This window comes from Myotis myotis, unplaced genomic scaffold (genome assembly GCF_014108235.1).
Source record: "Myotis myotis isolate mMyoMyo1 unplaced genomic scaffold, mMyoMyo1.p scaffold_m19_p_4, whole genome shotgun sequence".
Taxonomy (NCBI): Eukaryota; Metazoa; Chordata; class Mammalia; order Chiroptera; family Vespertilionidae; genus Myotis; species Myotis myotis.
The window spans coordinates 58676577-58700958 of NW_023416346.1; the positions used below are offsets into that span (position 1 = coordinate 58676577).

Genomic DNA, 24382 nt, shown 5'->3' on the forward strand with positions numbered 1-24382 from the left:
AAGCAATAGTCACTTTTGGGCATTTCCCTTTCCTTCTCGTCCCCAGGGCTCCTCAGAGACCCGCTCCTAGTGACTAAATTAACTACCTTTCCCTCCACAGGCTCTGCCTTGTCTCGTCTCCAATACCCAAATCGACTGCGGGAGGAGCTAGTGTAGTTTAAGGTGATCCGGCCAAATGAAAGCGGATTGATACCAAGCTGTGCAGAACGCCACTTCTCTCTCTGTCACTGACTTCCATCCCGCCTACCACGGCTGTTTCCGGCATTGGAATGTGCAGAGGCGGGAATCTGGATATAGAGAAAGCAGCGCTGGATGGAAAGAAGCAGGCTTATGTCAAAGGGTCTCTAGGTATTAGTTCCCCTCTTTTAGGAACTCCCTCCAGCAAGCCTACATTCCCCCGCCCTGTAGTGTTCGCGGGTTTCAGGCGATGACGTCAGTGAACCAGCTCCGCCTGACTAGGCGGATGGATACCGAAGTGTCGTATTTACACATTCATGTCACCAAAGCGCCGTATTTACAGGCTCACATCACCAGGTCCCCCGGCCCACGGAAAAGGGCAGGTTGAGGAGGTAAGGTTGGAGAGAGGCTCCAGACTGAGAGGAGGATAAATTCTAACCTATTTCAAAACTGTACGTCCCCTCTTTGAGAGAAGCCCTCCCAGGCACTCAATTTTCTACAGGAAATGGGGCGGGGCGTCTGGAAAGCTGCTCTGGTCTGATTGTTGATCAATATCAAACATCGTAGTCTTGTTTCTCTCTAAAGTCTCTCGCCCTTGTTGCTTACCAAATTTCCTACAGGGAAAGAGTCAAGGTAAAGGTGGGATAAGGATATAATGGAACAAAATGGAAGAGAGAAGCATATGAATACCAAACGACCCTTGTGTGTACATGTCCCATTCTTATGTTCTGTCTCCTCTCCTGATGCCCACGATATTTTTCACACTTAAGTATGTGGGAACTCGAGCGTGGGCATGAGGAAAAACAATTCTGTACTCATGGAAGAGTCTTAATACTCAAATATCTTTGTGCTCATACCGCCCCCCCCCCAATCTCATAGTTTGCTTATCACCTACAATGGAGGATGAAGTAGAACAGAGGTAAGCAACTACTAAAATGAGAACAGATTAAATGCTAAAGTATCCCATTATCCCACTGTGAGCCCCTTCTAGGCCTGACCCACCACAGGTTCTGCACCTAAAGTCAGGTGGGTAGAGGACGTGTCAGGAAAGCAGGCTGAGAGAGGAAAGGCAATTTAAGGCCAGACTCTGGAGGTTCTGGGTGGCCTTCCCAAGTTCTTTCACTGTTCAGGGGGCCACAGAGGGGAGGAAAGTGGGAGGGAGCTGCCATGGAGGTCAACTATTTTTCTGTTCGTTTATCTGTAGTATTTTGCAAATTGCTTTAAAAATGTTTTAGAAGACTTTAGTGATATAGGGAAAATTCCAAAGAAATGATGCCAAGTGAAAAAATATTCCGTAAAACAATGTTATCCAGATGATGTTATATGGGTATAGAGTATGTATAAAGAAAAGCAAAAATCAGCAGTGAAGATTGTGCTCATGATTTGGATTGTGAGGGTTTTCCCCCTTTGGTTTTTATAGTCTTCAGTATTTTCAACATTTCTATAGTAAGTATATTATATTCATGAAAAATTCAATGCCATTTTTAAAAGAACTCCACTGTAGATTTTTAAAGATTATGACAAAATATAGACAGCATAAAATTTACCACTTGAATAATTTTAAATTGTACAATGCAGTAGCATTATGTATGCTCGCAATGTTGTATAACCATCATTATTATCTAGTTTCACAAATTATTTACAAACCCCATATTATTAAGCACTTGTGCTCATTCTCCTTCCACCCAGGCCCTGGCAACCACATACCTGCTTTCTGTCACTGTGGTTTACCTATTCTAGATATTTCATATAAATGGCTTTTTTCACTTAGCAAAGTACTTCCAGGGTTCATCCATATTTTAGTGTGTGTGTTTTTAATTGTGGGGAAAAAATCACATAACATAAACTTACATTTTTAACCATTTTAAAGTGAACAATTCAGTGGTATTTAGTACAATCAAATTTTGTACAACCATCATCACGATATAGTTCCAGAACATTTTCATCACCCTAAAAGATCCTATATCCATTAAGATGTCATGTTCCATTTGCATTTTGCTCCTGACCCTGGCACACACTAATTTACTTTATATCTATGGATTTTCATACTTTGAATGTTTCATATAAGTGGAGTCATACATTATATGGTCCTTTGTAACTTATTTCCTTCATTTAGCGTAATGGTTCATACATGTTGCAGTAGGCATTCCTTGCAAAATGCCTTTGTGCCAGGTCCCATGCCTGCTTCTGTGGGCCACTAGGTAAAGCACATGACTGAGTCACACTGTCTCCAAAGGCCAATTTCTGGAAGCACTGTGTGTCCATTCTTATTAGAATCTATTGACAAACTGCCCATGTAGTCAAGATTGATGCATCTGCTAGAGATTGCCGGAGTGAATGGGGGAGCTGGGGATGGAGAGCGAAGGGCCTTTCAGTCCTGGACCCATTGCTCATGGTTGGGCACAGGAAGAGAGATCCAAGACACATAACATAGAATGTGTAACATCACTCTTTATTATGAAAAAGAATAAAACAACAGCACAACCACAGTGATCATGAATATGAAGAATAAACAGAACAAATGACACTTCAGGTGGTTAGGTAACTTTGGCTTCTTGGTCAGCCAGGCCTCCAGGCCCAGTCAAGGGTATGTATGGCCTTAGGCAGGAGAAAAGATAAATGATGTGGATGAAGACAAAGATGACATCCAAGAAAGAGCTCTTTTTAAGAGGTTTGTTTGAAGGCCTCTTCTGGGATCTTGCCCTGGGCCTGGAGAGGAGGAGTCAAGGTGTCAGAAGAGCCAGCTCCCTGAGTTTTATTCCAGGGCACCAGCCTTCATGTTCTTGGCCTCCCCAAAGGCCCAGAAACATCTATCTTTAACCCACTTGATGCCCAGACCTCACCTTGAATGTAGCGAAGACCTGAGCAGCTTTGATGTAGTTCCACTCATTGTCCTCAAGGCACCTGGAGTGGGAGAAGATCAGGTGATCTCCATTAGTACCACAGTACAGACACGCTGACCATGCAATGCCACCACTAAACCTATGCCACTAAATCTATGCTGGGACACATGTACCAGAACGAGCACTATGTGCAAGGAGGAAGAAAGACCCAGTGAAAACCAAAACGTCTGTCACTAGCATTCATTCCCACTAGAATCCAAAACAGAAAAACAGAGATCTTCAAAAGAACAAGGGAGCTTAATATATATTGATAAAGATGTTCAAGAAAATAACAAATGTAAATTTTAAAATACAATTTTCCAATCATTTTTAAATTGGTTTATAATGTATATACTTTAGTGTTCATCATTTTAAGGTGAAACATCCACAATTCAGTAATTTTCTAGTATATTCACAAGATATTGCAATCATCAGAATTCTGAAATCTAACACCAAGGCATTTTTATCGCCATAAATAAAACTCCTTACCCATTAGCAGTCATTCCCTAGTCCCCCATTTCTCCAAACCCTAGTAAACATTAATATGCTACCTGACTATATGAATTTTCCTATTTGGGCATTGCATGTAAATGGACTTATATAATACATGGTCTTTTATGTCTGCCTCTTTCACTTAACATAATAGTATCAAGGTTCATCCAAGTTATGACAAGTATCAGAACTTCACTCTATTTTATTATTGAATAATATTCCATTGTATAGATATACCACATTTTGTTTATCCTTTACTAAATTGATGGACATTTAGGTTGTTTCCACATTTTGACTGTTAAGAATAATGCTGCTGTGAGCCTGGCCAGCATGGTTCAGTGGTTGAGCATTGATCTCTGAACCAGGTCACAGTTCTTTTCCCGATCAGGGCACATGCCTGGGTTTGCGGGCTCCATCCCTGGTGTGGGGCATGCAGGAGGCAGCCAATCCAAGATTCTCTCTCATCATTGATGTTTCTGTCTCTCTCTCCCTCTCCCATCCTCTCTGACATCAATAAAAATATATTTAAAAAAAAGAATGCTCCTGTGAATATTTGCATACAATTTGTGTGAACATGTTTTCAATTATCTTGATATATATTCACTAGAGGCCCATTGCATGAAATTCATGCATGGGTAGTGTCCCTAGGCCTGGCCCGTGATCAGGGCTGATGGGGGCCTTCCAGTTGACAGCCAGGGCCTCCCTTCGTTCCACACCACCCCGATGGTCAGCGCACGTTATAGAGAGCAATAGGTCTCCCAGTTGAACTCCCACAGGAACAATTTGCATATTAGGCACATATATATATATATATATATATATATATATATATATATATATATGGAATAGCTGAGTCATAGGGTAAATGTATGTTTAACATTTTGAGGAACTGCCAAACTGTTTTCCTTAGTGGCTACAACATTTTCCATTCCCACCAACAAAGTATGAGGGTTCCAATTTTTCCACATTTTGCCAACATTTATAGCCATCCTAGTATGTGTTAATTAGTATCTCATTATATTTTTGTTTTGCATTTTGCAAATGACTAATGATGTTAAGTATCTTTTCATTTGCCTTTTGGTCATTGCTTTGGATAAATGTCTATTGCGATCTTTGTTCATTTTAATTGAGTTACTTGCCTTTTAATTTTTGAATTCGAAGAGGTTTTTTTATATATATTCTGGATACACATCCCTTATCAGGTATATAATTTGAAAATATTATCTTTGATTCTGTGTATTGTCTTTTCATTTTATTGTTAGTGTCCTTTGATGCAAAAGTTTTAAGTTTTGATGAAGTACAGTTGATTTAAATTTTATTTTTTGTTGTGCTTTTAGCATAATATGTCAGAATCTGTTGCTTAATTCAAAATCATAAAGAACTTATCCCAATATTTTCTTCTAAGATTTTTATAGTGTTAGCTATAACTTTTTATTTATATTTGTCTATGGTGTGAGATAAAGGTACAAATTCTTTTGTGAGTGTGTATCCAGTTGTCCCTGAATCAGTTGCTAAAAAAACTACTCATTATTCACTGAATATATTTGCCACCCTGGTTGAAAATCAATTATCCATAAAAGTGAGGTGTTTGTGTGTGTGTGTGTGTGTGTGTGTGTAAATTCTAATTCTATTCCATTGATCTATACTAGTGTGTCTATCCTTAGCCAGTAGCACATGGTATTGATTAGTGTAGCTTTGTACTGTTTTGAAATAGGGAAGTATGAGTCATCTTTATTCTTTTTGAAGATTATTGTGTCTATTCTGGGTCTACTGCATTTTCCTATGAATTTTAGGATTAACTTATCAGTTGTACAAAGAAACCAGCTAGGATTTTGATATAATTGCATTGAATGTGTATATAAATTTGGGGAGTATTGCCATTTAATATTAATTCTTCTGATCCAGAAACATGGGATATCTTTCTAATTTAGGTCTTTTAAAAATTATTTCAACAATGTTTTGCAAATTTTGTAGTATACATTTTGCATTTTTTGTTAAATTTGTTCCTCAGTATGTTATTTTAAAAAATATATACTTTATTGATTTTTTACAGAGAGGAAGGGAGAGGGATAGAGAGCTAGAAACATCGATGAGAGAGAAACATCGATCAACCACCTCCTGCACACCTCCTACTGTGGATGTGCCCACAACCAAGGTACATGCTCTTGACCAGAATTGAACCCGGGACCTTTCAGTCTGCAGGCCAATGCTATATCCACCGAGCCAAACCAGTTAGGGCCCCAGTATGTTATTTTTGATGTTATTGTAAATGAAAACGTTTTCCTTTTTTTTACTCTTTGTTATTGAAAATATTACATATGTCTTTTTCCTCCCATTGACCACCTCTAGCCCGCCCCACGTCTTCACCACCCTATTGACTGTGTCCATGGATAATGCATATATGCATAAAAGTTCTTTGGTTGATCTCTTCCTACCTACTCACCCTTCCCCGCTTTCCCTCTGAGGTTTGACAGTCTGTTTCATGCTTCTAAGTCTCTGGATCTATTTTGTTCTTCAGTTTATTTTGTTCACTAGATTCCACATACTAGTATGAGTGAGATAATATGATACTTATCTTTCTCTGACTGGCTTATTTTGCTTAGCATAATATTCCCGGTCCATCCATACTGTTGCAAATGGTAAAAGTTCTTTCTTTTTTACAGCCCTGTAGTATTCTATTGTGTAAATGTACCACAATTTTTTTATCCACTCATTTGTTGATGGGCACCTGGGCTGTTTTCAAATCTTACCTACTAGAGGCCTGGTGCACAAAATTCATGCACGGAGGAGGGGTGGGTCCCTCAGCCTGGCCTGCACCCTCTCACAGTCCAGGAGCCCTTGGGGGATGTTTGACTGATGGCTTAGGCCCACTCCCCCTGGGCCGTCAGTTGGACAACCTTAGCACTGCTATGGAGGCAGGAGAGGCTCCCGCCACTGCCACTGTGCTTGTCAGCCATGAGCCTGGCTGAGCAGCGCTCCCCTATGGGAGCGCACTGACCACCAGGGGGCAGGTCCTGCATTGAGCATCTGCCTTCTTGTGGTCAGTGTGCATCACAGCAACTGGTCGTTCCGTAGTTTGGTCAATTTGCATATTAGCCTTTTATTATATAGGATTGTAAATTGTGCTGGTATGAACATAGCGTGCATATATTCTGACTAGAGGCCCGGTGCACGAAATTTGTACACGGAGGGGGGGAGGAGTGTGTGTGTGTCCCTCAGCCCAGCCTGCACCCTCTCCAATCTGGGACCCCTCAAGGGATGTCCGACTGCCTGTTTAGGCCCAATCCCACATTGCCCATTAAACAGGCAGTCAGACATCCCTTTCACAATCTAGGACTGCTGGCTCCTAACCGCTTGCCTGCCTGATTGCCCCTAACAGCTTCTGCTTGCCAGCCTGATCACCCCCTAAACACTCCCCTGCCAGCCTGATTGACGCCTAACTGCTCCCTTGCCGGCCCAATTGCCCCTAACTGCCCTCCCCTGCTGGCCTGGTTGCCCCTAACTGCCCTCCCCTGCTAGCCTGGGTCCCCCCCTAACTGCCCTCCCCTGTAGGTCTGGTCACCCCCAACTGCCCTCCCCTGCTGGCCTGGTCCCTCCCAACTGCCCTCCCCTGCAGGCCTGATCGCCCCCAACTGCCCTCCCCTGCTGGCCTGGTCCCTCCCAACTGCCCTCCCCTGCAGGCCTGATTGCCCACAACTGCCCTCCCCTGCTAGCCATCTTGTGTTGGCCATCTTGTGTCCACATGGGGGTGGCCATCTTGTGTGTTGGAGTGATGGCAATTTGCGTATTATTCTTTTATTAGATAGGATTGGTGTTTCTGATTTTTTAGGATATAGTCCTAGAAGTGGGTCACTGGGTCAAATGGGAGTTCCATTTTAAATTATTTGCGGAAACTCCATACTGTTATCCACAGTGGCTGCATCAGTCTGCATTCCCACCTTTTCTCCACATCTTGCCAACATTTGTTGTTTGTTGATTTGTTGATGATAACCATTTTGACAGGTGTGAGGTGATAGCACATTATCATTTTAATTTGCATCTGTGATTAGTAACTTTGAGTGTTTTTTCATATGTCTCTTTGCCTTCTGTCTGTCCACTTTAGAGAAGTATATATATAGGTCCTTTGCCCATTTTTTAATTGGATTGTTTTTCTTTTATTAAGTTATATGAATACCCTATATATTTTGGAGATTAACCCCTTATCAGATTGTTTATTACTAGTGTATAGAAATATAATTGATTTTTATGTATTGATCTTCTATTCTGAAATCATGCTGAAATTGTTTATTAATTATAAAATTTTAATGGTTTCCTTAAGATTGTATATATACAAGTTCATGTCACCTGAACAATGTATTTTTAAAAATTATTTACATACTAGAGGCCCAGTGCACAAAATTCGTGCACTGGGGCGCGGGGGGGAGGTAGTCCCTTAGCTCAGCCTGCACCCTCTTGCAGTCCGGGAGCCCTCAGGGGATGTCCAACATCCTTAGCACTGCCACGGAGGAGGGAGAAGCCCTTGCCACCGCTGTTGCACTCACCAGCCATGAGCCCAGTTTCTGGCTGAGCAGAGCTCCTCCTGTGGGATCAGGCTGAAACTGGCTCTCCGACATCCCCCGAGGGGTCCCAGATTGCAAGAGGGTGCAGGCCAGGGGATCCCACCAGTGCACGATCAGGGCCAGGGAGAGACGTGGGAGGTTGACCAGCCAGGGAGGGACTTCAGGAGTGCTCCAGGACGTATCTGGCCCGTCTCACTCAGCCAGCCTGTCTGGGTCATCTGGCCCATCTAGCTCATCTGGCTGGACCCCAGCAGCAAGCTAACCTACTGGTCAGAGCGTCTGCTCTTAGTGGTCAGTGCACATCATAGCAAGTGGTTGAGCGGTCTTAGCGTATCATTAGCATATTACACTTTGATTGGTTGAATGGCCGCCTGGTTAACCAGACACTTAGCATATTAGGCTTTTATTATATAGGATATTAGAATAAAATTAATATACATATTTTATGAACTCACTTTTTGGAAGCACAACATCCAAATAATTATTTTTACAAATTAACTACAAGTTAGCATTATCCATTCCTTTGTCCTCCCAGGTCTCTCTTATTACCATAGATTCCCAGCACTCACTTCTGAGACCACTGGAGGCTTATCCCAGACTGGATGGAGAAAATCTGCACCATTTCTTGCTGCTCCTGGGAGAGGGTAGATAGGGAGCTGAAGGTGGGTGTAGGTACTGGAATGGAGAATGCACTCTGGGTTTCTTCTGTCCTGGCATTCCCCACAGTCAATATATCATTCACGATGCACATACTGGAAGAAAGATCAGCCCTTAGACTCTCAAAAATGATCCTGCCCCCACTGCCACTCAGAAACAAGTTTCCTTCCATACCCCAAGCATGCCTGCCCCCCAGATTCCTTGCCTGGCACCTCTGCCTCTCCCACTGAGCTCACCTTTGAAGAGACTGATTTATGATTCTGAGGACCAGTTTCACTCAATTTTTAGATTTAGTACTAATGCATTTACCCCTTACAGCAGCCCAAGGAATGGATCCTCTAATTCCCATTTTCAGAAGGGGATAATGAGTCACTAAGGTCTTATATCTTCACCAAAGTCACTTTAGCTAGCTAGCGAGTACTGAGGTCAGGAAAAGAATATAGTATTCTGATTCCAAAGCCCATAGTCTTAACCACTAACCTATACCTCTCTTTGGGTCTACCTGTTGGCTTTCCACAATACTGAGAAAAGCTCCAAGCTGCACCACCACATTCCTACACCACTGGAATTAGGCTGGGATGGGTGTTCATTCCCATGTTGTACCCACAACACAGCACTTACCTGGAATTGCTGCCAGAAGACAAGATGAAGGTCCGGGTGAAGGCATGGACAGAACCTTGAGACTTTCCTTCCACTTCAATAACAACAAAAAAGTAACTCCTCTTAGAGCTGTACATACTTTTCACATAAGCAGCATTCCCCCATCAGGGTCTTAACCTGATACTCGTGCAGCACCCTGATGGGAACCAGACCAGGACAGTGTTTCACTGTGACTCAGGAGGGAGTTTCAAGGACCGAGAAGACAACAATAGAGATAATCAACTCCCAGTAATAGGACCCCTAACATGTGTCACATTCTCTGACAAACACATGTTCACTTGATTCACTTTTTAAAGCATTCCTAGAAAAGGGTATTACCAGCCCATTTTGCAAATGAGAAAACTGAATGGTTTGATATTGGGTCCTATGTCACAGAGTAAAGAACTGAGATGAAAGCTATAACTCTACAGGTCGAGTCTCTAATATCTGAGCTGTGTTGAGATAAAAAGGCATGGATGCATGTCAGAACACAATAGGTTTGGGGCAAGGTAGGTGTTGGAGAAAGGAAAGGGAAGGGGAGGGGGAAGGAAAGGAAAGGAAAAGAAAAGAAAGGGGAGGAGAGGGGAGGGAAAGGAAGGGAGCAACCTGGGAAGCGGGGGAAAGTTTGGGCGTAAGTCCAGTTAGGGAAAGGGAGCAGTGGGGGATCTGGGGAGGGAACTCACCTTCCTTGAAAACCCCACTGACAGAAAAACAGAGCATAATTTCCTGAAAGGAGAGAACAGTTATTAGGGCTCTCAGTATCCTTCTAAACCTCCTACCCACCTCTGACTTTCTTGGTCTGCAGGAGAGAGAAAACAGGTGCTCACCGTGTGGGCCCACAGGTCTACCACATAGGAGTTAAGGTCATGCTGAGTTTTGGGGAACACACAGAGGGAGTTCACAATCTCACACTTTGTATGCTTCAGCAGCTGAAACCGCAGGTCTGTGTGGAGGGGGGGAGGAGAAGGGAAGGTTGGGCCCTTGGCTACTATGATCGACTCCTTTACACTCCTTTCCCATGGCGATTTCCTATCATGCAATTACCAGAATCCTTGACGTTCTTCATATTTCTGTTATCCTTTAAGTACTCGCACAAGTTGCTTCTAGGGGAAAAAAGAGAAACAGGAAGTGGTGGCCTAGACAGGGTAGGTGTTTCCAAGAGATGGTCTATGTCTGCTGGAGAGCAAAACGGCCCAGGATCAGAGTCTGAGCTGTGATACTCACAGGGCTGGGTCTTCGGAGTTGAAGGGAACAGTCAGGGAGAAGCAGGCCTCCTCGTGGTAAGCACTGAGGAGACTCTCTCGGTCTTCAGAATCATAAATCAAGTAATAGCTGTGGGGGAAAGATGGGAACAAGCTATATCTCTGATTTGGGCCCACCAAAGGGCCTTGAAAGCTTCTCTTAACTCATGGGCAGACCTGTGCTGTGTAGCCTTTCCTGTCCCTGTCCTCCTTTGCTTCATGATCCAAGGGGTACTTACTGAAGCAGGAATTGAAAGACTACATTCTTCAGGGTCTCAGGTCCTTTAAAGCTTTCCTGGAATCAAAAGACAACTTCAAACTATGTAGGTAGACAAAGCATCCCTTGTAAAACCCCAATCGTGCTTGATCTATTCTCACCTTACAGGGTTTTATTATGTCCATGTTTACAATGCCAGTTACAGTTGGTGGAGGTAAATCCTGGCCATCCTGAAGAAGGGAGGAGTAAGTTAGCAGTATAAGGAGGTGGTCCTGGGTGATTAAGGGAAAGGATGGACCCAGGAAATGGTGAAGGTCAGAGGTCAAGGGTGAAAAGGACCTGGAAATTCCATGGGCAAGATTCCAGTGGGCGTCTGCATCATGAGGTTCTGGAAGTCTCTACTGTTTTATGCAACGTGTGTGTGTGTGTGTGTGTGTGTGTGTGTGTGTGTGTGTGTATGTACTTCTCCCTCTTTCTCTTTTCCTCCCTCCTGTCCTTGTTCCCTCTCTCCTTGGCTCTCTTTCTTTCTGTATGTGTATACACTTTTGCAGAGATATTCATGTATTTTTTCAGAAGTCCATATTCCCCCAAATGGTTAAGAGTTTGATGCAAACATGTAATCCAGGCAAGACATAAAGGGCTTGAGGGCAGGTGTGGAGGTTGTCAATGTAAGTAAGAGATGATGACTGTAGGCACTTACCAAGCGTAACAAGTTGGGGAAATATTTCCTGATGGCGCTGTCCAAATGCAAAAATAGAAAAAGTGGTTGACAGTTTAGATTGCAATGCTGTAAGTTACTTAAAACATTGATGGAATGAACAGAAACAGGTGTTCTGCCCACGCAGAATCCCCTTTGCCCTCCTCAGCCTCAGATTTCAAGGCTTCTGGGTCCATTTCTCTGCTGAGCACTGACCATCTGCCATATGGAATCCCTGAAACACAGTCTCCTCACCTCTCTTCACACCTTCACATTCATATTACTTCCTTTCCTTCCTGCGTCCCTCACCTTTTCCCTCCTTCCCTCTCTCTCCCTCTCCATCCTCCTGGTTAACTCCTGCCTAGAGGGCCCTGACTCCTTCCCCAGTGCCACAAACCACAGCATTTGGATCCCAGACTCCGGAGCTTCTTCTCCCTCCCTGCCTCCCTTTCCTCCTTCCAGGCCACCACTGATGGCTGCAGAGAGAAGAGGGAATGGGGTGGGGGCCCAGGGCTCTGCTACTTCACTGGGGGTCCAGCATCCTGCCATGAACAGCACATGCCCCAAGGATGGCTCAGTACTCTGGGGCAAGGGGGTGATGGAGGGAGGGATTAGGAGACAGGGAGTGGAAGGGAGAGGGATGAAGACAGAAAGAGAGTAAAGATAGGAGCAGAGATTGGAAGACATCGAAGTGTAGAGACAAAGGAAAAACAGAAAGAAACTTAAAGGGAAGGGGAAAAAGTTCTGCCCTGGCAGTGGGGGTTGGGTCAGAGAAGAAGAAAAGAGGAAAGGGATATGGCTCCCCTGCAGCAGCTCTTTCCTTCATCTGCCCCTGGCTGGCCCTGGGTCTCCAAGCAGGAATGGAAAGCATGACTCTGTTGGCCTGTTAGAATGTTGGTTGAGCCTTTGTCAGCTGTGGGAGCTCAATGCGAACTGGGCATGGGAAACATACCACCCACGGCATCAGGACACCTTCTCAGAAGGAGTAAAGGGCCAGGCCCCAGCTCAGCTTAACCTTGGGGATCCGTGGCCCACTCATATAAAAACCACCTTCTCTCCTCATGGCCCCTGTGCATCTTTGTCTGTCTTAGTTGGTTTCTTTTCTGAGGAATCCTACCCATGTCAGGCTACCCAGAGCTCCTCTGAAGGATCAGGCAGGAAGTGTAGAGGAAGGGTTTGTGTCCCTGAGAGGACTTTCTTTCTGTCTTCTCAACCCTCTCTGCTGTCAGCTTTCCACTGCTGCCTCAAGAGGCCCTCCGCTAATTTCTGGCCCTTTAACTAGGGAACTCTGGATTCTCCCAAGGAGAGCCCAGCTCCTGGCATTGGGCCAGAGGAATGGATGCAATGATGGCAGCTCTCTGAGAGCATTGACAACAGCATGGGGTGGGAAAGTCCTCATGTTAGTGTGGGATTGCAGAGAAGACCCTTTTGAAGAAGAGGAAATAAGGTTCTTCCTAGAATAGGATAGGGACACTCTATATCATCTAAGAAGCAAGAAGCCCTGTCTGTGCATGAGGCCCTGGGCTAGAAGATCCTTCTTAATGCAGGAGACCAGCATCTGTCTCTAGGCTGGACACCCCTGATTTTTGTGATGAGGGAGAGTCCTGTTTCGTGGAGCACATTCTTGGGAGGGCATGCTAGAGAATGGTGGGTGCAGAGAAGTGGAAACCAACTCCACATGAGGTGATCAGGTCAGAGGAAGGAAAGGAGACTTTAAGCTCAGGTGAGAGACACACACACAATCATATATAATAAAAGGGTAATATGCAAATAGACCGAATGGCAGAACAACCAGTGGAGGGGTGGGGCTGGCAAGCAAGTGGTGCCAGGCCAGCCAAGGTGCATGCCAGCGGACAGAGGGAGGGGATGGCGATCGGGGAGCAGTGGCAGCAGAAGGGCAATCGGGAGGTGGGGTTGGCCGCTTGCTGGCAGCACACTCCCCTGATCAGCCTGCCCGGTCACCTCCCGCAGAGGGAGGCCAGACTGCGGCTTATGCCCACTCCCTGCAGGGACATCCCCTGAGGGCACCCAGACTGCGAGAAGGTGCAGGCTGGGCTGAGGGACTCTCTCCCCCTGAGTGCACGAATTTTCATGCATTGGGCCTCTAGTGAGAAATAAGAGGGCAGGGCATGTGGTCCTCCCAGAGGACTAGAGGTTCTATATCAGGGGTGGGCAAACTTTTTGACTCGAGGGCCACAATGGGTTCTTAAACTGGACCGGAGGGCCGGAACAAAAGCATGGATGGAGTGTTTGTGTGAACTAATATAAATTCAAAGTAAACATCATTACATAAAAGGGTACGGTCTTTTTTTTTTTTTTAGTTTTATTCATTTCAAACGGGCCGGATCCGGCCCACGGGCCGTAGTTTGCCCACGGCTGTTCTATATCCTGCAGAGGGACAGAGTCAGGAATCATTTGGTTCTTAGGGGGTGAAGGAAAGATCCCTCCCAGAAAGGGTGACAGTGTTTTCACCAACCTTATGTAAGTGGGCTGGTTTGGGAAGGTATTGCACAAGGGGTTCCCTTGCAGCCACAGCTCTTCAAGCTTCAGCCCTTTTATCTTGTCCAACTCCTTGGCTGACTTCAGCTGAGAAACATGGGGGAAATTGGAAAAGAAATATCAGAAAAAGAGGAACATCTGGGCTCCTGCACCCACAACCCCCTCTCTCCCCCACAGGTACTTTTGCATCCCTCCTGTCATCACTCTGATGACCACTACCACCCATTCTCAACCCAACTTTGACCTGGCTCCCTCTTCTCACCTCATTTTTTGAAAGGTTCAGAGTCTTGATTGTGGGGGCAATCTGTATAATATCGGACAGGCCATCCAGCTGGCACAGTTTGTTCTTACACAAGTTCAAGGACAACAGCTTTGGGGAATAAGAGTTAGAGTTATTATCTAGGACCTGAGAGACAAATCTGCCCTCTATTGCATCTTTTCCACCCCCTACCATAACACCAGCACTGGGTCTAAGGCCTCACCTCAGGGATATTCTTTTTGATGGTCTGCAGGATGGCAGTCATGCAGTTTCTTCGATTCAGGATGATAATAATATCATGGCCCAGTAAGTCTTCAGGGAACCAAGAGTAGGGAATCAGAAGGTTGCGAAGGTTCCATGACCAGCACCTCCCTCATTACCATTTCTAGGTCTCCCTCTCAGGCAGACTCCTCTGTCCTCACCTTCCCTAGAATTACTACTATTAGCTGTACCTGGGTCAAAGCGGAGCTTATAAAGGTCAAGAGCTTTCTGGGAAACATCATATCGTTTGCTTATGGTCAGCTGTAGAGAGAGATGAAGAGAGCTGCTCTGAGGTTATTGTGGTGATAGGGAAATTGGGGACCGAAGGAGGAAGATGTGGGTCTGAGTGTGGGCACACAACATGCCTTATGTCTACATTACCTTTAGCTGTTCCATTTTTTCTGGCTCCAACTTATTGCTCATAGAGTAGGGTACAGCAGAAGTATTAACAAAGATAGGTATCTGCAGGAAGAAGAGGTGGGATAAGCACCCAGAACTCTAATGCCTGTGTTCCTGCTTTGGGACTAGGTACAAAAATAGCTTCAACACATACCTTTTGGTTATCCTCATCAAAAATCTTGTAGTTTATGTCCTTCAATGCAGAGGCAGCACTAGCATCCTGGACAAAGAACTGGGCCAGGTGTTTAACATAGTGGAACTACAGGGATTAAAAGCAACAGCAATAATGTCAGTGGCCTCTGGCCCTAGCTGAGCCATGCCTCTCCCCCTTCCCTGAGCCTCCTCATCTGGCTTCGCCATCCCTCTTACATCCACTGGAGTGAAGGGGACACTGCAACGGCTTTGGATTGAATTCATTAGCCATGTCTTGTCATATTTTATCCCATAAGGGACCTAAGGATGAGACAAAGGGGAGGGGTGGGAGAGAGGAGAGACAACATGGAAATAAGGCTAGAGAATAGCCCAACACAGTGTTTTATTCTGACCTCCTACCAAACTTTAAAAGACTTTAAAGTAGGGACCATAAACATGATTTCAACGTGTTTTGTTGTTGCTCACCAGATATGTATTTTCTAATTATCCTTTTTCTCTATTCCAATATTTACCTCCCAAATAATCAAATTTAGATGTTTAAAACGAGCTTCCTTTAATAAGGTCCCAGGGAAGATCCTTCCTATTAAAGACCTTACCTGTCCCTCTGATAAAAAACAAACAAACAAAAAACAACAACAAGAAAAACAACTTTAGAGAATCAAATGGAGATATCTAGTGAGGAGTTGCTCCATCTCCTTGGCAGTAGTTTCTACCTTTGCCTGTAGTCGACCTTCCTTCAGTCACTCTGTTCCCTTTTTATTGCTAATCTGAACCTGACCTTTGGATAATCAAAGATGTTAATTCCTCCTGACCTTAAAAACGTTCCTAGCATCTCTATATGAGATCAACACAACTCCCCTTGATCTGCCTCTCTTACACATTTCCTACATTTTTTCAGGATACTCACTGTGATCTTGAACCAGTCCCCCAGGTTTCCATCTTGTCTGTTTTCCATTTGTCTTTCTGGAGTTCTATTTTGGTATGCTTTAATCTACTTCACACCAATATTGTTAGTGTGGAAGTTAGAGAGGGTCCTGTAGAGAAGTGTATAGAAGTGAGTGTTTAGAAATCTATAGAAATGCTAAAAAGTTTCCTATATGCTGGGGGCTAATTCCAGCAGGTCCTAATAAAGGCAGGAAGTCCTCAAAAGGTTGATGGGCTTCTATATTCAGCAGGGCTGAATCATATTATCTGCTGCTGAAATAGCTGAAAGCATTTCCCCAAACCTGAAAATCTGCATATATTATTGCCTGCTGCTGCCAAACAGCTGAGGGCAGTTCCCCCAACCTGACAATACTTTACTGCTTACCAAACTTTACCTTTGATATGTATATCTGCTTTGCTTTAGGGAAATTTGTGTTAATAAAAAGCAAGGGGTCCAGAGATTTGGAGAACTTGGTTACTATAGCTAAGTCTTCTCTGGATCCCCCCAAGAATGCCTTCCAAATGTATATTTCATGTCTAGTCTCTATTAATTTACTGCAGCCCCTTCTCCAGATTCCTGAACCCTTCTATATGCAGGGAAAGACCCCTGGCACCTATATATGCTCACCTCAATTATAACAGGTCTACAAATGGGATTGTTCAACCATTATTCCGGTTCTATCACTCTTCACATTTACAGCAAGAAAAGAAAAAGACCACGGAGAGTGAAAGAGTTGCATAGTCCTAGGTGCTGCTACATGCAAACTAGGCTATCTGAATAGTTACTGTCGTCATATTTGAGGGTCCTTCTGGGAACCCCTCATTGCCTTGTTTCCATCATCCTCCTGAAGGTGAAAGGTTGATGCTCATAACTACCATATTCATAATGAAGTTTCCCCAAAATGATGGAAAAATCCCAACCTTTATTTTCCCTTGAAGAGAACTACTGCTATTATTGTAATTTGAAATTGAGAACAAAAATAAATTTGAAGACACATCAGTGGTCACGTACTATGTACCACATCTTGGCCTAACATTATTGTAGGGAAGCCACATGTCAACCTGCCTGAGTGGAATAATCACACAAACCCCAGAAAGAAAACTCCTCTATCTCTCTAGATTTGAGAGTCTTACTCGAAAGATGGCATAATCAGGAAAGAAATCTTGAAGTAGGGAGTAACTGTATGGAACCATTTAGAAAACGAGACAGGATTTATAAAGAACAAAAGTATGAACATACATGGGCTATACGCTAGGAAGGCATATGAATTTTGCCTTCTTTCAGGACTCTCTAATCTATTAACCCTGCTACAACCTGGGAAGCAAACTCATACCTCCCAAATTTAATCAGATACAAAATTGATTTCATGACTAATTAGCAAGCTGTACTTTCATTTTTAGTACAGTCCAAACTTCAATGTCAGGTGAGACTGATGTAACAGCTTCCTAAACTGTCCCCCTCCCTCCAGCCTTGCTCTCAACAATACTTTGAAATATCCTAAGTAAGCTTTCTTTTTGTTCATCTGGAAAATTCTAACTTCTGCTCTTTTATAACAGCAATCTCAACAATAAACTTGAACCATAGTGTGTATTATAAGTGTGTAGATAATTTTCTATTTGCTTTTGTTATAGATATATAGTTTGATATGGTCAGAGAACATAGTCTGTATTATTTCAATTCTCTTTATTTTTATTGAAGTTATTGGTGTGACATTGGTTAAGAAAATGGTATAGCTTTTAGGTATATAATTCTACAGTACATTATCTCAAGTCATCTCCTTCTATCACCATTTATCCCTCCTTTACCCTCTGTTACCTCTCCCACCCCCCTTCCATCTAACAATCACCTTACTATTGTCTGTGTCTATGAGTCTTTATTTTTTGCTTAATTCCTTCATCCTTCTCACCCAGCCCCCAAGCCCCTCCCCTCTGACAGTTGTCAGTCTGTTCTTTGTATCCATGAGCCTGTCTCCACTCTGTAAGTTTATTTTGTTCATTAGATTCCTCATATAAATGATATCATATGGTACTTGTCTTTCTCTGACTGGCTTATTTAACTTAGCGTAACAATGTCCAGGTCCATCCATACAGTCACAAAAGGTAAGATTACCTTATTTTTTTATTGCCGAGTAGTAGTCCATTGTGCAAATATATCACAGCTTTTTTATCCATTCATCTACTGTTAAAGATTTGGGCTGCTTCCAAATGATGGCTATCCTATCTAATAAAAAGGGAATATGCAAATTGACCACCATGCCATCACAAAGATGGCAGCCCACGGCAGAGGCAGGATTTCCGTAACACAAGATGGCTGTGCCCACAGCGGAGGCTGAGTTCCCGTAACGAGCCTTAATGAGCAATCAGCAGTGACCTGAGGCTGCGTGGTGCTGGGCCAGGGCAGGGGACCTGAGGTTGTGCCCCCCCCCCACCTGGTGGAGCTTGATAGGGACCTCAGGCCATGACCCCTGCCAGGTGGGGCTTGATGGGGGACCTCAAGGTGCACCCCCCACCCCGGTGCTGGGCCAGGGGACCTGAGGCTGAACCCCCCACCCAGTGGGACTTGATGGGGGTCCTCAGGCTGTGCACCTCACCTGGCAGGGCTTGACAGAGGACCTCAGGCCATGTCCCTGGCCCGACTTGATGGGGGACCTGAGGCCACACACCCCCACCCAAGTGCTGGGCTGGGGGGACCTGAGGGTGTGCTGGGGGACCTGAGGCTGTGCCCCCAGCCCAGAGCTGGCCTGGGGGATCTCAGGTCGCGTCCCCCACCTGGTGGGGCTTGACGGGGGACCTCAAGACATGCCCCCTGCCCTGGCCTGGGGGACCTCAGGCCATGCCCCCCACCCCAGCACCAGGCCAGGGGACCTCAGGCTGTGCCTCCTGACCCAGTGGGGCTTGACAGGGGACCTCAGGCTGTGCCCCGGCCCAGCGGGGCTTGATGGGGGACCTCAAGGAGTGTCCCCCGCTCTGGTGCCAGGCCAGGGAACCTCAGGCCATGCCCCCCACCCAGCATGCACAGGGGGACCTGAGGCTGCACCCTCCACCTGGTGGGGCTTGATGGGGGACCTGAGGCTGCACCCCCCCAGCCAGTGGGGCTTGATGGGGGACATGAGGCTGTGCCCCCCACCTGGCAGGGCTTGATGGGGGACCTAAAGCTGCACCCCCCACCCAGAGCCGGGCCAGGGGACCTGAGGCTGAGCCCCCCCCCCGGCCCAGCGGGGCTTGACAAAGGTGGGGCCAGCCAGGTCTGGATCTTGCCCAATGGGGGTGGGGCTGGTTGGGTCTGGGTCTCGTGTGATTTTGAGTTGCTGCATGTGGGCGGGCACTTGACTCTGGGTTGCACGGTGCACCCCAGACTCTGACAGGAGGAAGATTTTCATATACATTTTACTTATTTTCTTTCATCTCTGACACTTCTATTATAGAGAAAGGGCAAATAGCAATATTAAAATATTTCCTCTAATTGATACCCTTTTAATGTGCATGAATTTCATGCACTGGGCCACTAGTTATAAATAACGTTGCAATGAACATGGGGTGCATATATTCTTTCAAATTAATGTTTTGCATTTCTTTGGATATATTCCCAGAAGTAGACTTGCTGAGTTATAAGGCAGTTCCTTTTTAAATTTTTTTGAGGTAATTCCATACTGCTTCCCACAGTGGCTGCAGTATGCATTCCCACCAACAGTGTAGGGTTGCCTTTTCTCCATATCCTTACCAACAGTTGTTCATTGATTTATTGATAGTAGCCATTCTGACAGGGGTGAGGTGATATTTCATTGTGGTTTTAATTTACATTTATCTGTTGATTAGTGATGTTGAACATCTTTTCATATGTCCATTGGCCATCTGTATGTCCTCTTTGGAGAAGTGTCTATTCAGGTCTTTGTCCATTCCTTAATTGGATTGTTTGTTTTTTGGGTGTATTTTTCATAAGTTCCTTAAATATTTTGGATAGTAAGCCCTTACTAATTATGTTGGTGAATACGTTCTCCCACTCAGTAGGTTATTTTTTCATTTTATTGATGTTCCTTTGCTGTGCAATACCTTTTTACTTTGATGTAGTTGCGTTTATTTTTCCCCTTGCCTGAAGAAATATATCAAAAAAATATTGCTACAAGAAATGTCCAAGATTTTACTGCCTATGCTGTCTTCCAGGATTTTTATGGTTTCAAGTCTTTAATCCATTTTGAGTTTATTCTTGTGTATGGTGTAAGAAGGTGGTCTAGTTTTCCAATTTTCCCAACATCATTTATTGAATAGACTCTCTTTACAACATTATATATTCTTGCCTTCTTTGTCAAATATCAATTGACTATAAAGACCTGGGTTTACTTCTGGGCTCTCTGTTCTGTTCCATTGATCTGACTGTTCTTATGCCAGTATCAGGTGGTTTTCATTACAATGACATTGTGGTATAGGTTGATATCAAGTAGTGTGATATTTCCAACATTTCTCTTCTTTCTCAAGATTACTGAAGCTATTTGGGGTCTTTTGTGGTTCCATATAAATTTTTGAAATATTTGTTCTCAATCTGTGAAATATGCCATTGGTATTTTTATAGGAATTGCGTAGAATCTATAAATTGCTTTGTGTAGTATGGGCATTTTAATGATGTTAATTATTCCTATCCATGAGCATGGTATATATTTCCACTTATTTGTGAATTCCTCAATTTTTTTCTTCAGTATCCAACACTTTTTCAAGTATAGGTCTTTTATCTCCTTGGTTAAATTTATTCCTGGGTACCTTATTTTCTTTTGCTGCAATAGTAAATGGGACTGTTTTCTTATTTTCCTTTTCTGATAGTAAATTATTAGTGTATACAAATACCACCAAATTCTGAATATTAATTTTGTATCCTGCTACTTTGTTGAATTCATTTATCAGTTCTAGTAGTTTTTTGGTGGAGTCTTTAGGGTTTTCTATGTACAGTCTCATGTCATATGGGAATAATGACATTTTTGCTTCCTCTTTTCCAATTTGGATGCCTTTTATCTCTTCTTCTTTTCTAATTGCTGTGGCTAGAACTTCCAGTATTATGTTGAATAAGGTGGTGAAAGTGGACATCCCTGTCTTGTCCCTGATCTTAGCACAAATGCTTTTAGTTTTTGTCCATTGAGTATGATGTTGGCTGTGGGTTTGTCATATGTGGTCTTTATTATTCTGAGGTATGATCTCTCTGTTCCCACTTTGCTGTGAGTTTTTGTCATAAACGAGTGCAGGATATTATCAAATGTTTTTCTGCATATATGGATATGATTATGTGGCTTTTATTCTTCATTTTATCCTTCAGTCTATGTGATGTATCATATTTATTGATTTGCAAATACTATACCAACCTGCATCACTAGAATAAATCTCACTTGATCATGGTATATGATCTTTTTGATGTATTGCTGGATCCTGTTTGCTAATATTTTGTTGAGGATTTTAGCATCTATGCTCATCAGGGATATTGGCCTGTAATTTTCTTTCTTTATGGTGTCTTTATCTGCCTTTGGAATTAGGATAATGCTGGCCTCATAAAAAAACTTGGAAGTTTTCCCTCATCTTGAATTCTACTTCTGGGAATATATCCCAAGAAACCAGAAACACCATTCACAAAGGATATATGCACCCCTAGTTCACAGCAGCACAATTTACCATAGCTAAAATTTGGAAACAACCTAAGTGCCCATGAGCAGATGAGTGGATTACAAAACTGTGGTACATCTACACAATGGAATACTATGCTGCTGTAAAAAAGAAGGAACTCTTAGCATTTGCAATAGGACGGATGGACCTGGAGAGCATTATGCATTGTGAAATAAACCAGTCAGAAAAAGATAAATATCACATGATCACTCATTTGTGGAATATAATGAACAACATAAACTGATGAATTAAAATTGATCCAGAGACATAGAGGCATTGAACAGATCATCCAACCTCAGCTGGAAGGCAGGTGGGGTGAGAGAGCAGGAGAAATCATCCAAATGACTTGTATGAATGCATATAAGCATAACCCAAGGACACAGACAGTAGGGAGGTGAGGGCATGTGCTGGAGTAGTGGGAAAGATTGGGGAGAGGTCAATGGGGGAAAATGGAGTCATATGTAATACTTTAAACAATAAAGAATTTTTTAAAAAAGGAACAGAATTTATAGAACACAAAAATGTAATTCCTGGAATTAAGAACAATTATATGATTAGCAGCATATTAGACACATTGAAGGGTGAATTATATAAATACAAAAAATATCTGAAGAAAATGTCAGAATGAAGTATGATGTGACAAAATGATGAATAATACAGTAAGAAAAGGGGCAAAGAAATAGAGGGCACAGTAAATAAATCAAACATATGTTTAATAGGAGTCCTATAAGAAAGGGAAGAGAATATTACAGAAATAGTATTTCAAGATATACTAGTAATGTTTGAGAAGTTTTGAAAAGTAACAAAAGACATCAAGTAACAGATATAGAAAGCAATATACATGCCAAGTATAGTGGGGTATAAGGAAAACCAAAACCAGGCCTATCATAGTAGATAACCAAAATATTCAAAGATGAGAGAGAAAAACAACACAGTATCTTCAAAGAAGCAAAAAATAAGACTGACATATAATTTGAAACAGAAATAATGATAGTTTGAGGAAAGCGAAATTATATCTTCATAGTGCTGAAGTAAAATAACTGAATACTCAGAATTTTGTGTTCACAAAAATCTTGTCCAATTACTGGGTTGTACATATGAAAAGAACATAATATTGCATGTCAACTGTAACTGAAAAATAAAAAATAGTTAAAGTAAAAAAATAATAAATACTGAAAAACTTATCTTTTGAAAATGGAAGTTAAATAAGCATATTAATGTAAAGAAAAGCTAAGCAAATTTGTCACTGTCTAACTCTAAAGGTTCATCCTCTTTTTAAAAAATGTATCATTATTGTTGAAAGTATTAAAAATGTCCCCCTTTATTCCCCTTTGACCCCCTCCTCCCCACTTCCACCCCCTCCCCCGGCCTTCATTGGACTACTGCCTCAGGCCAAAATATAATCCAAAATGGAGAAACATAGACACAAAAAGAGTAAAGAATGATGACATTAGGAGAAACCAAGATGGCAGCATAGGTAAACACCGGAAATTTCTGCCTCCCACAACAACTTCAAAAATACAATGAAAAGACAAAATGGACATCATCCAGAACTACAGGAAGGCTGGCTGAGTGGAAATTCTACAACTAGAAGGAAAGAGAAAAGCACACTGAGACTCAGAGGAGCTGCGGAAGTAAAGTGCAGAGGTGCGGAGGCTTGAGCGCACGCCAAAAGGGGCCGGCACCTGAGGACGCAGCTGTCTTTTTGAATTGGGAGGGAGTCACAAGCTCCCGACTGCTCTGAACTCCAGTTCCGGGAAGTCTCTGGGGACCCAGGACTCAAACAGGGAGAAACTGGACTGTCTGGCAGCAGACAGAACTCGGAACTTGAGGGCGGCTTTCCCTCAGAGGTGCTTGCAGCAATTACTGGGACACTGAAACGTGGGGCCCCTTAGGGCAGGGCTGAGGATCAGCCATAGCTGCTTGCTCTGCCCTGTTGATTCCTTGAGACTCCGCCTCATCCAGGCTGCGGCAGAGGCTTTTGCATATGAATTCCCTGGCCCTTTGCAATCTGAAAATTACTTAACAAACTGCAGCTGAGCCAGACAGACCCAGAACTTCCAAGAGAAGGCCCATGGCCCCACAGCAGCTTGCATTGCTTCACAGCTGGGCCTCATCTGGGCACCTCCAAACCCCCAAAAAGGGAGGGGAATCTGCAGATCTCTTCGTAGCTCCTGCTGGGTAGCCTCAGGCAGAGGCTAAATTAGCACCTCCTTAAATCCAAGAGACAGTGTACCCAGTGGTCAGAGTGGGACCATCCAGATTACAACTCCTCAGATCCATAAGGGACACACTCAGGGGGCAGACTCAGTGAGCACCAAAGCCCCACTGAAGCAAGTCTTACTCCGTAAGGGTGTCTTCAGCACAGAAATTCTCCCACCGTAGACACAGCTGATTCTCACAGCCAATTGGCCTGGAGGTCAATTCCTCCCAGTGTTACCTACAACAGTCATGGCTTAACTACAACAAGACTACAACAAGACTGTGCACAAAGCCCACAAGGGGGTGTACCAAGAGTGTCCACCTCAGGTAATTGGGGAGGCTAGGCCACTGGGCCCTATAGGACACCTAGCACACAAAGCCACTCTACCAACACAGGGAAGCATAAAAAATGTGGAGACAAAGAAACAGGTAACAAATGACAGAAATGGAGGAAAGCAAACGCCTGGATATAGAGTTCAAAACC

At 43.7% G+C, this 24382-nt stretch overlaps 2 protein-coding genes across 3 annotated transcripts in view; both read right to left on the reverse strand.

The window, feature by feature from the left end:
- LOC118653718 (G-protein coupled receptor-associated sorting protein 2-like) overlaps positions 1–161 on the reverse strand; it is a 32684-nt gene extending 32523 nt beyond the window's left edge. Inside the window, exon 1 of one of the 2 annotated variants that reach the window (XM_036304424.1) lies at positions 87–161. The gene's annotated coding sequence lies outside the window, so the exon portion shown is untranslated. The remainder of the gene's footprint in view (positions 1–86) is intronic. The other variant, XM_036304423.1, reaches the window with a different exon arrangement.
- Positions 162–2841: 2680 nt separating this feature from the next.
- Positions 2842–17250, reverse strand: LOC118653416 (nuclear RNA export factor 2-like). The gene is made up of 20 exons (XM_036304138.1): positions 17191–17250; positions 16040–16123; positions 15349–15432; positions 15134–15238; positions 14962–15042; positions 14772–14841; positions 14543–14631; positions 14323–14430; positions 14038–14147; positions 11565–11601; positions 11026–11094; positions 10887–10942; positions 10631–10738; positions 10451–10509; positions 10234–10349; positions 10090–10132; positions 9389–9461; positions 8680–8862; positions 3021–3081; positions 2842–2886 (listed from the first exon to the last, which is right to left on the reverse strand). Exons 1-20 carry the CDS (start codon positions 17248–17250, stop codon positions 2842–2844), a joined length of 1641 nt encoding a protein of 546 aa, XP_036160031.1.
- Between the last annotated feature and the right edge of the window lie 7132 nt (positions 17251–24382).